Genomic DNA, 12,152 nt, shown 5'->3' with positions numbered 1-12,152 from the left:
AAGACTGAAGTTGTGACATCACAAAAAAGGCATTTAACAGAAAAGAAATTTTTAACATATAGACAGATACAAAGTTGCCCCTTTTTGATCTTTAAATATATATATATATATTTTTTCATAATCTCATTTATTGTTCTTTCTCGTATATTGATAAAACAATTCCGTAATGTAAAGCTCTCCACAACCATTGTTTTTTTTTTGTACATCCGTTTTAAAACCACACATCTATTTGAACATTCAACGAACAGCTACCTCAAGTGACATCAAAGAAAAACGAGCACAGCTAACTGCTTCACTTTTGTCCATCAGACTTCTCTTTTTGTGCTTCAATCACACAATCCTGTGTCGTTACCATTTGACCAAAGACAGCCAGCACACGGGGACATAAGGGACACGTTTAACAGAGCTAATGACCCAGACTCCAGTGATGCATCGCTATCATCTTTGCCCTTTACATAAAAGTTTTTATAATCAATCAAATTAAATTCAAGATAAAAAGGCATAAAAATCCAAACATCAGGGCGACAAACATGATACAGAAAAATCTAGAAAAGCTGGGAAGTCCGAGAGCTGAGAAGAAAGCTAGCAAGAATTTGTTTCTCAGGTCACTATCTATCCTCATCTCAATCCACGCTCGGCGTCCCCAAGAGTCGCACTGACACCGTTATCTCGCATCTCAGGTCAGACAGAAATGTCTCAGCTGACTGGTAGCTAATGCAAACTGGAAAATAAAGTGACTGCATGAAGTGGTTTATTATATGCAGGTTATTTGTGATTTAAGCAGTGGAAGGCAGAAAAATTAAGATTAATTATTGATGCTTCCAGTTTGGGACATGCTGTAAATTTGGGTCACTGGACACTGAGGATGATTTAAACTATTGAATCCGTGTTAAACCCAATGCTTTGCTAAAGCCACTGACAGCCAGTGTGATCATTTAATTTCTTTTCATGTCTGAAAGATATTTCTTGAAATTTCTCAAGAATCTTGAATTTTGCTCAATTCATAACAATGAGACGAGGATGAAAAATGGACAACGACAACGTAGCCATGATGTGCTAGGCTCATCATTAGTGGTACTTGATATCACATGGCACACAGTAATACAGATGTGACTAGTATAAAGCGTATGAGTGCTATAATCTTTTCCTCTGTCTTGAAAACCCTTCAGAATATCTCGCGTCTGGAAACACTGTCAATGGTAAAACTCAGAGAGGGCAAGAGCCTGACGTTCTACAGGGGAATTAAAGGAGATCAATGATGTGGGTTCACGAAACGACTGTTAGCTTCAGAGCAGCATTTGCTTCTTGTTTTTTTTTTTTTTTTAAAGACAAAAACAACATCACAAACTTGCTTAAACAAATGCTACTATTGTACAACGAGCGGCGAAAGAACGCAAATAGAACGTGCTCGAAATCGAAGGACGAATTACAAATGTTAGAATTAGCCCTTAAATTGAAACAGTTCAAAAAAGATTAAATACAGCCAAATTTGAGAAAGACAGAGTGCGACGGAAAGAAAGAGAGAAAGAAAGAAAGAAAGAAAGAAAGAAAGAAAGAAAGAAAGAAAGAAAAGAAAGAAAGAAAGAAAGAAAGAAAGAAAGAAAGAAAGAAAGAAAGAAAGAAAGAAAGAAAGAGAAGAAAGAAAGAAAGAAAGAAAGAAAGAAAGAAAGAAAGAAAAGAAAGAAAGAAAGAAAGAAAGAGAAGAAAGAAAGAAAGAAAGAAAGAAAGAAAAGAAAGAAAGAAAGAAAGAAAGAAAGAATAAATGAAAATGCAGGCAAAGAGATCAGTATTATCCGGTGATACGGAATTGCATTTTCTCTCCTGCTCCCTTCACCCAGGAAGAAGGAGGTGTGCGATGGAGTACACTTAAGTTCAAAGGTCATCTGCTTAATCCTAGACCCTATTTATAATTTGTTTCTGTGCAGCGCTGTGGCTTTGATATGTGTGCTCTTTTATAGTTAAAGATGGTGGCCATACAGTAATACACCTCCACCTCTCTATAGCTACACTTCACTGCTCGCTCACCTCCCCAATACCGTAGAAGGTCCTTTATCAGGTCCGTGTGAATTTTCCTACAGACTTCCAGTGATTCTTGTCGCTTTGTCGTTTTTTTTTTCCAAATCGTTTTGTCGAACAGTACCTGGGAAACTGAAAGCACCGGGGCAGTTTGGTTTTAAAGGGACAGAGAGGATTCAGAGCGGGAGAGCTGAAGAGTCGAGGGGCGTCTGTGCCGAAAGCAGTCCGTCTTGACTAAAGGGCACAGTACAGGGGTCCTGGTAGTCCGTAGTACAAGGGGTTTAGAAGAAAAAGAAGGGAGAGATTTGTGGAGAGGATGGCCACATAAACAGAGGAATGGGCAGAGATTAACCCAGAGCCTCTTTGTTGCTTTCCCGCACTTGTTGACTGCTCTTGCTCATCTTCATCTCCGTCAGCTGGATGTATCGCAACACGTTTGTGTCTGCAAAAGGATGGGAAAAAACATCAGATCAGGGTTAGTATACATATTTGAGTGCATAAATCGTTTACTCTTAGGACCAGAGGGTTTAAATAGGGTTTAATCTGAATTTTCAAGTAAATTTAGGCCCCATATACAATTAATGAGCAATTTATTATGAACACTACACTAGAGCCAATTCTTCATGGCATGGATTGCTCATGATGTTGGGAACATTCCTTTCAGATTCTGCTTCATGTTGACATGATTGTATCATTTCTCTAGATATTCCTCACAGATCCGTTGACTGAGAAGGCCACCGAAGAACACTCGAACTCTCTGTCTGCTGTTGTAGCTCATCCGCCTTAAGGTTTGACATGTTGTTAAGCTCACCACATGCTTTACAGTGACTCGCTGTAGCCTTTCTGCAAGCTCCAACCAGTCTGTCCATTCTCCATTGACCTCTCTCATCATAAGGCGTATCTGTCTGCTGAACTGCTAATCAATAGGTGTTTTTGCTTTATTCCACCACATTGACTAAACTCTAGAGACTGTTGTGTGTAAAAATTCCAGGATTAAGCAGTTACTCAAACCAGCCCATTTGGCACCAGTCATTGAGATCATCCTCTCCTGCTGATGGTTGATGGTGAACATTGCCTGAAGATGCTCACAAGTATTTTGAGCCTTGTATCTCTGCCACATGTTAGGTTGATTAGACAACTGCATACATTTTTTTTAATGATTATTTAAAAATATATATGTTTTACCAGCAGTTAAACTTGAACTGTAATTATATTCCTCCTTCAGAACAAAAATACTTTCCAAGTGTTCACAAAACTAATAATGAACGAACAGAATTGTGTTATTTGTAGCAAGACTTTCCCCCCCCTAAAATATGGATCCTTAAAATAACACCGTCCTTCTCCTGCCTTTGGAATAGGAAAGATATTATCTCAGGAGCTTAAACACTGCACAAATATATTGCTTACCTAGGCAGCTTCCTCCTAAATAAAACACAGAGACCCAAAGTTGTAAACAGTAATATAATGTAAGCCCTTAAAAAAATATTAAATTATTTGTCTGTTCTTGTCCATAAAGGAACGTCTGTTAATTGGTCCACGCCAGAAATATAGATATTTCTACAATTATTCCTACATGCATACAAAATGAACACTTGAACATTGTTTACATGCATCACTTTTTTCCTTATTTTTAATATTTCTATACCTATAGACACAGATGTACAAGCGAACATGATTATGAGCATGATTAACTATATATTACTATATATATTATCTCCTCTGTTTAAATAAAGCCTACCTGTAGGTTCACGGCTCTTGGCATCGCGGAGGTAGCGCAGGGCGCAATCGTAGTCTCCCAGATGGTAGAAGGCGATGCCGGCACGGTACATGGCTTTGAAATGGTCCTGCTGATGACCAAGGACTTTCAAACAATACTCCTTCACTCTCTCATAATTCACCAGCTCTGACTGAAGCAAACATGCTATAAATAGATAGATAGATAGATAGATAGATAGAGAGATAGAGAGAGAGAGAGAGAGAGAGAGAGAGAGAGAGAGAGAGAGAGAGAGAGAGAGAGAGAGAGAGAGGATAAATAAAAAAATCACATTTCAAAATCCAAAATCTGCAGTTATTAATTTCTTCAATAATATTGCAATTAAAGGGGCCATGATGATACAATACATACATAGAGAGAGAGATGGAGAGAGAGAGAGAGAGAGAGAGAGAGAGATAATGATAAAAATTTGTGTACTTAAAAAAAAATGTAAAACCTACAGTTATTAATTTCTTTAATAATATTGCAATTAAAGACGCCATTATAATACAATACATACGTAAAGAGAGAGAGAGAGAGAGAGAGAGAGAGAGAATAGGATGGATGAACAGAAAAGTGCAGAATAGAAAATAAAGCAAATACCAAAATAATCTTATTTAAATTGAATAAGAAGAAAGAATAAAAAGGCTGTAGTTAATGTGTGTGACTTTTGCGTGTGAGTGTTTTTTTCCCTGTACAGCAGTCATTAAATATAAGGAAGGCTTGAGAGCTGCAGTTTAAATGCTCTCTGTCTCAAACTGCAGATATGTTCATTATCCCAGCATGAAGACCTAATTGCACCTTTTAGGGTTTGTAAGATAAGCAACAGAGGTTGAGCTAAACTGTTTTATCTGCAAGTATGTTGAAAAAGATGTCTTTATTTTTCAGGGATGAATATTTAAAACAGAATAATGAGAATATTATGATGAATCAATGAAAAAAAAGGTTTTCTAATCTTTAACTGTACAGTTTTGCTGAACATGTGAATATCGGAGCCTCTGATTCTGGCTGACAGTCAGAGTCGAAGCCAATAGTCTGGTTTATTTGGAACCCAACAGTTTTCTGCTGTTCAGAGTTCAACGTGTTGTGCTTTCTGAGATGTTTTCCTGCCGACTCGAACCCGTCTGTCCATTCTGCTATGATCTCTCATCGACATTACATTTCTGCAGAACGACATCTTACTGGATGATTTTTGTTCTTCATTCCAATCTGTCTAAAATCTAGAGACGTTTTAGGAGATCAACAGTTTATGAAATACTCAAACCAATCTCTTTATCCCCCAAAAATCATACAGTTAAAGTCACTGAGATCACAGTATTTCCCTATTCTGGTTTGAACATTTAGGCTATACTTTATTTCCCTGAATCAGCAGGATATGATGCATTACACATGACTCATTGGATAATTGCATAAATGTGCAGGTGTCTTCCTAGTGAAGTGGAAAGTAAATAGATATGAGGAAATATTCAAATTAAATTACACTTGTATGTAGGTACATTTATTTATTTATTTATTTATTTATTTTCATTGTTTATATTATTATTGTAAAGAAATAACATTAAGCACACACATATATATATGTTTTTGTTTGTATTTATTTATTTATTTTTAAATAATAAGAATTATTATTTTTATTGTTGTTATTATTATTGTAGCATTTTATAATATAATAAGATAAAATAATATTATAAAATAATAAGATTATAAAATATGCCATAACGTTTAATTTGTACTTCAGATTAATTTGTAAGCATTACATTATATATTTGTAATGAAACTGGTCTGAATTTTTACTGTCTATTTTGCATATATATCTTTCTCACCATTTTGCATTTATTTCTCTCTTGGACAAAGTTTCAAAGGTGAAGAAAGAAATGAATGCACTCTTCGACTCTGGAACTTTGTCCCTGTAATAATAAAAATAATTCTGTTTTTTTTTTAAATTTATTTAATACAAATGTGTCATTTTGAGTGTAATTCATTTCTGTCATGATAAATAGCTTTGAAAACCTGTGACGTGTGACATGCTGTTAAACTCTCTTGCTATTTTCACAGCATTATTATCATTATGATATTCTACACTAAATACAGCAAGAGCAGAATAAGAGCAAAATACATCTATGTCAGAATTCACCAGATTAATAACAGCCGGTCTAAAGCATTTAGGTCATTTTTAAAAATACTCGACAGCTGAAATCCCATTTCCTACCCCATTTCCAAGTTCAATGAATAAAACATTACAAAAGAAAAATGCTACAGCTAATTAATAGCTGTGTGAAAGGGTAAAATTAGATGCATTGGACCCTGAAAGAACATCTGCACTGCAAATGAATCTGAGTTCATGCTCGGTCCTGTGTCACACATTTTAAACAGAGTGAATTGTTCTTACTGTGTGTAATTCTGTTGTGGAAGAAGTTTGCGATCAGCAAAAGGGGTGGTACGTGTGTGTATGCGTGACAATTTTCTATCTATCTATCTATCTATCTATCTATCTATCTATCTATCTATCTATCTATCTATCTATCTATCCATACATCCATCCATCCATCCATCCACGCAATCCATCCATCCATCCACCCACCCACCTATCCATCCATCCACCCACCCATCCATCCATCCATCCATCCATCCATCCATCCATCTATCTATCTATCTATCTATCTATCTATCTATCTATCTATCTATCTATCTATCTATCCATCCATCCATTCATCCATCCATGCACCCAATCCATCCAACCACCCATCCATCCAACCACCCAACCCACCCATCCATCCATCCATCCATCCATCCATCCATCCATCCATCCATCCATCCATCCATCCATTCATCCATCCACCCACCCACCCACCCACCCACCCATCTATCTATCTATCTATCTATCTATCTATCTATCTATCTATCTATCTATCTATCTATCTATCTAGCTAGCTATCCTGTGTCCACGTAGTTTGCATGTTCTCCCTGTGCTTAAGGGTCTTTTCTGGATAACCCAGAATAATCCCCCAGTCCAAAGAAGTGTTGTAGGCTGTAGTGGGTGAATGGGTGTGTGACCATGTGTCCTGAGTATCCACCGCATTGTGCCCAGAGTCCCCTGAGAGAGTCTGCAGGTAGCCTGTGGCTGTATGTAGAATAACCGATCCAGAATATGGATGTATGGATGCATACACAGATAGATGGATGGGTTTATCTTCAACTTTATCATCTTTTGGTCATTTTGTTAAAGATATGCACACATTTCAATCACATCTAAAAGTATATTTATTCTTTCAATATAATAGATTATGAAATTGAATGCTGATTATTCTCTTTCTCCTTTCTGCTTTAAGCTTTAAGCTGATAGTAGGTTATTGATCAGATTGGGTTGTCAAATTGTAGGTAGTGTGAGCTAATTTCTTCCACAGCCATTGTGTGGACTGATCTCACATGATGTTTATTAGCACTCATATGAATTGTGTATCTCTAAATGGCCTTGTTCCCTTTAATGAGTCACCGGTGCCAACCGAGTGCCTGGCAGACTGACACAGGTCTGACCCTTGCCAAGGTTAATGTGTGTAAATGCGCAGTGCGCAGAGGACATCAGAGCTTGCTGACCACTGCATGGTGCCACTTTCTCTCTTCCTTCCTTCATTTATTCCTCTCTCACTCCTCCACCTATCTTTCCATCTGCTACTGACGATCAGACACCTCTTTGAAATGAGTGAGCGAGAGCAAGTGTGTGTGTGAGAAAGAAAGAGAGAGAGAGAGAGAGAGAGCATTCACACTGGAGATCTCTGATCACTAATCTAAGAGCAGGTGTGTGTGTAGACATTTAAAACTACTTAACATCTGTGCTCTGGACTGACACAGCTGTAAGATCCAGATACACAACTGAGAAAAACATTTCATGCTCCAGCAAAAAAAAATGCAGAATATAAAAAAACTAAAATTCATGACACGCTTTATATTTAGATAATTGAACAGCTGACCAGAAACAAGAACAGAGGAATAGAATGAACCACAACACAACCATAGACGCAAGAGCTAAAGCATTAGATCGATACAGACACTCGTGACAAATCAGTCAGTGGTTCTACAAAATAAATGCAGACATGATCGTTTGGATAATAACTGTACAGATCCCTGGATTTTAAGAACATATTCTACTTAATTTAAATCAATCATTACAGAGCTTTAACCCAAAACACAACTGAACACAAATCCACACTAAGGAAAACAATTAGACGTGATGTTTCCCACATCACACAGTCGACCATACGACCGATTCCGTCACACCCTTCTCAGGAAGAACATTCCAGACTACTAATTACCCCAGCCCTATAATCACGGCACTGAATATTTGTGAATTTCCCTTTTTTTTCAGTGTGCTTTATGGTTGTTTGGCCACTTTGCTCAAAAACGTTTGTATTTGTATTGAAATGAAATCTGAAAATTTTCCCCTTGCAGTTTAATAGATTTCATTCTGTCTGCACCATTCCTGTGGTCAAATAAACAAATAAAATAAAATAAAATAAAATTGTTCATTTATTCTTGAATGAATGAATCCATTTATGAAATAATTAAATAATTAATTTAATAAAGGCTCATTAAAGATTTTTATTTGTCACTTACACAGTTTTATAAAGTATTTATATATAGTATTTTAAATCAACTTGCAGTGAAATTAAAAGACTGGTTATAAAAGGAGAAAAAAATGAATATAAATAATAAGAAGGAAAAAGACATAATGTAAGGTGCAATAATGTTACATGTAGTAACAGTTGAGAGATTGCAAACATTACAAAATGGAAAGTGATACATTAACATGTCAGGGGTCACAGTGGCTTAGTGGTTAGCACGTTCGCCTCACACCTCCAGGGTTGGGGGTTCGATTCCCACCTCCGCCTTGTGTGTGGAGTTTGCATGTTCTCCCCGTGACTCGGGGGTTTCCTCCGGGTACTCCGGTTTCCCCCCCGGTCCAAAGACATGCATGGTAGGTTGATTGGCATCTCTGGAAAATTGTCCGTAGTGTGTGATTGTGTGAGTGAATGAGAGTGTGTGTGCCCTGTGATGGGTTGGCACTTCGTCCAGGATGTATCCTGCCTTGATGCCCGATGACGCCTGAGATAGGCACAGGCTCCCTGTGACCCGAGGTAGTTCGGATAAGCGGTAGAAAATGAATGAATGAATGAATGAATGTTAGAGCATATTTGAAGTCAATTCAAAGCTTTCTGTGTGACCGAAAGCTAGTTAGCTAGCTAGGGGACTTCATGTAGCCATATATTGACATGAATGGATATATTGTCCACTGACATTTCTACATCAAATTAATGACATTTTTAACTTTTGAAAAGTTAATTCATTTGAATACAATTGTATTAAATGTGATTAGGAATTACATTCACGATGTATACTATTTTGATAACAGGCTATTGATAATGTAGTCAAAAAGCTTCTGCAGTTCAGTAGATAACTGCCTAGTTAATTAAAAGCTCAATTTAATTAATAAAATGTTTGTGTGAAATATGGATGGCCAGATGAAGTGATTAGGAATACAAGACGATGCTACTTATCTTAGAACTGAGTCATTAAAGGAGAGTCGACTCATAATGAGTTAATTTTATTATGTGATGCTAATTCGTTACCAGCCAAGACACAGAAAATGTGATGGTGCTGCGTAATGGCAATAATGATGATGTGAGGGAGTCTCACACTGCGTTAAAGAGAAACGGTTTTTATTGCAATATTGTAAAATAAAATTATTTTACTGAAAACAAGAATCAAAGATCCTAAGCCAAGGAATTACATACTCATGTATTATGCGTTAATTAGCACTGTGTCATGGATTACTTATTCATTCATTCATTCATTCATTCATTCATTCATTCATTCATTCATTCTATGCTCATTTGCAGACTTGCTCTTTTTTCTTTTTTGCATTGCTACCTTACCATTGTATATACCCACATGACTGCTGTTTATAGTAACAGCAATATATTATTATGTTCATAGTACGTATCCTCCTGTATATTTTTTGTTTATAGTAATAACAATATATTTTGTTTATAGCACACACCCTTCTGTAAATTTCAGTTTATAGTAATAGCCATATGTATATTATGTTCATAGCACATATATATTCATCTGTATATTATTTATATTCATAGTTCATACACATCTGTAAATTACTGTTTATAGTAATAGCCATATATTTTGTTACAGGACATATCATTCTGTAAATTTCAGTAAATTTCAGTTTATAGTTATAGCCATCTGTATATCATGTTCATAGTACACAGACATCTGTAAATTACTTCCATATTACCACTTTATTTAACTTATTTATCTCATGTAAACACTATATCCTGCACTTGCTACTATTGCACTCTGGTTAGACCTAAACTGCATTTCGTTGCCTTGTACTTGTACAAGTGTAATGATAATAAAGTTGAATCTAATCTAAATCTAATCTAATCATTCATTCTTTTGTTTCATCCTTTTTATCCTGGTCAGGGATAACAAGGCGGATCCGGAGTCCGTCTGGATCCGGAGGCAGGTATGAAGCAGAAAGTGATAATTTGGTATAAATTTTAATTGCAAAACTGATAAAGAAGAAATATTGTGTGTATAGATGACATTTGTTCCAACTGAAGTATCAGTATCAGTTAGATTATAAAGTCAAATGTATGCAAAACCCTAAAATGTAAAACTCATGTTAAGATCTTGCGAGACACGACCATCAGAGCCAGAGTAAGGAAAACAGGCGCTTTAAGCAAAACACTGACCACAAATGTATTTCTTAGTTATTTGTTGTTGCAGCTGAATCTGGTGTCCTCCATTGTAATTTTAAATAATATTTTTTAACTGAAACACTTAACTGTAAATGTAACATTGATTTTCCATTTGCAACGTACAGCAGCTGAGGTAATTTCTGCGTATTTTCGTGTCCCTTTCTCAAATGTTGGTGTCCTGTGATGACCCCCAGTGGGAACTACATGGGCCTGGTGAAATAGTAAACGCTTGTCAGCTTCAATCTCGTCCTCACATCGCTCTCTCTCTTTTATCCAAACTGCTTTAGGCTCCCCGGATCCTGCTAAGCTTCTCCTGTATTAGGTTACAAACCATAAACGCCTAATGGATCCTAACTCTTATTGTAATGTCTCGATTTTTCTCATTCTCTCTGGACCATGCTTGCTCCACCCAAGCTTCGGTGCATATGCGCAAACTCAAAGCACATGCACAAACATGCTGCAACAGACTAATTTATCTCATAAATGGATAGGGCGTCACAATGCGGATACAGGGAATTGCACTTAAGCGTGAGCTGAGTGAAATAATGATGGCTTTGGGGCCACCCATTAGTGGGTCTACTGCACTTTCATCTGCAGCTCGGGCCAAGATCACAACACAATAAGACTGACAAGGAGATCCGAGAAAGCTAGAAGTGGTCAGCCCGCTATGGCAAAAAGTAGCACTCTAAAGTGCTCTAACTTATGAGGAAGATTGATCGATATATTTAAAGTCTAGAGAGGATAAAGTTAGGAGCACTGCCTTTCTCCATGTACATCAAGCACATCTGTGTTATATGGAGTTGAATCCCACATGAGGCCTGAAATATTCTCTTAACAGGTGCAGAAACAGGTGAGTGGTAACAGATGCTTAGGATTTCCTCACCTCCTGCTATTTTGACAATGGATAATACAAAACCTTCTTCATCTACAACAAAGGCTGTAGCTATAATTGGTAGAAGTACATGTGTACATGGAGGTTTCCATGACCCACGTTTTTGCAGCATGAGATGCATGGTTGTGACTGGTGGGACAAAAACCTCCCTAAACCCTGGCACACCTCAAAGCCAACGGGCCAGTTGAACGCAGACATTCCTGTTAGTTCTGCATCAGCATAAAAGAAAAATAATTCTCCAGACCATGAGGTGGCAGTAGACTGTAACCACGACGACAAAAGAACCCCCCACCCTATTTCCCTAGAAAAATGTGTTAACAGAAAAAAAAACCTTAAATGCTACTTGAGTAGATGCTCGGTACGGCTGAAGGTTGACAAGAAACTTCCAGTATTATTGAGCTGAATTTTTAAAAAAAATGGAGTCACAGTATATACAGTATAGCACATGTTTGGCCAACCCTGTGTTTTTATATAGAAATCTACACAAGACAGGTTCCCTTCCTCAAAGGATTTAAAGTTTAACCCCTTAAGAAATCTAGAGCCGTAAACCATCCGAATGTCGACCGGCCGAAATTGGCGCTTGACTACATTACCTACATCACATGATCATGTCACATGTCTCACAGAGCTCTCAGCAATCCTTCCTAAGTCCTGGCTTCTGTAGGCTTCATTGTCAAGTTTTTTAAGTGAAAGTGATGTGACCCATACTCGGAATTTGTTC

General features: G+C 37.1%; 1 protein-coding gene across 1 annotated transcript in view; it reads right to left on the bottom strand.

Moving 5' to 3' along the window:
* Positions 1-1,783: 1,783 nt before the first annotated feature.
* ttc9b (tetratricopeptide repeat domain 9B) overlaps positions 1,784-12,152 on the bottom strand; it is a 28,267-nt gene continuing 17,898 nt past the window's right edge. Inside the window, exons 2-3 of the mRNA XM_060878565.1 lie at positions 3,755-3,937; positions 1,784-2,458 (exon numbers count right to left, since the gene is read on the bottom strand). Coding sequence (XP_060734548.1) covers positions 2,364-2,458; positions 3,755-3,937 — 278 coding nt within the window. The 3' untranslated portion in view covers positions 1,784-2,363. The remainder of the gene's footprint in view (positions 2,459-3,754; positions 3,938-12,152) is intronic.

The sequence above is a fragment of the Tachysurus vachellii genome, chromosome 9 (assembly GCF_030014155.1).
Source record: "Tachysurus vachellii isolate PV-2020 chromosome 9, HZAU_Pvac_v1, whole genome shotgun sequence".
Taxonomy (NCBI): domain Eukaryota; kingdom Metazoa; phylum Chordata; class Actinopteri; order Siluriformes; family Bagridae; genus Tachysurus; species Tachysurus vachellii.
The sequence above is the reverse complement of the archived record's forward strand: the minus strand, read 5'-3'. Positions and strand labels throughout refer to the sequence as shown.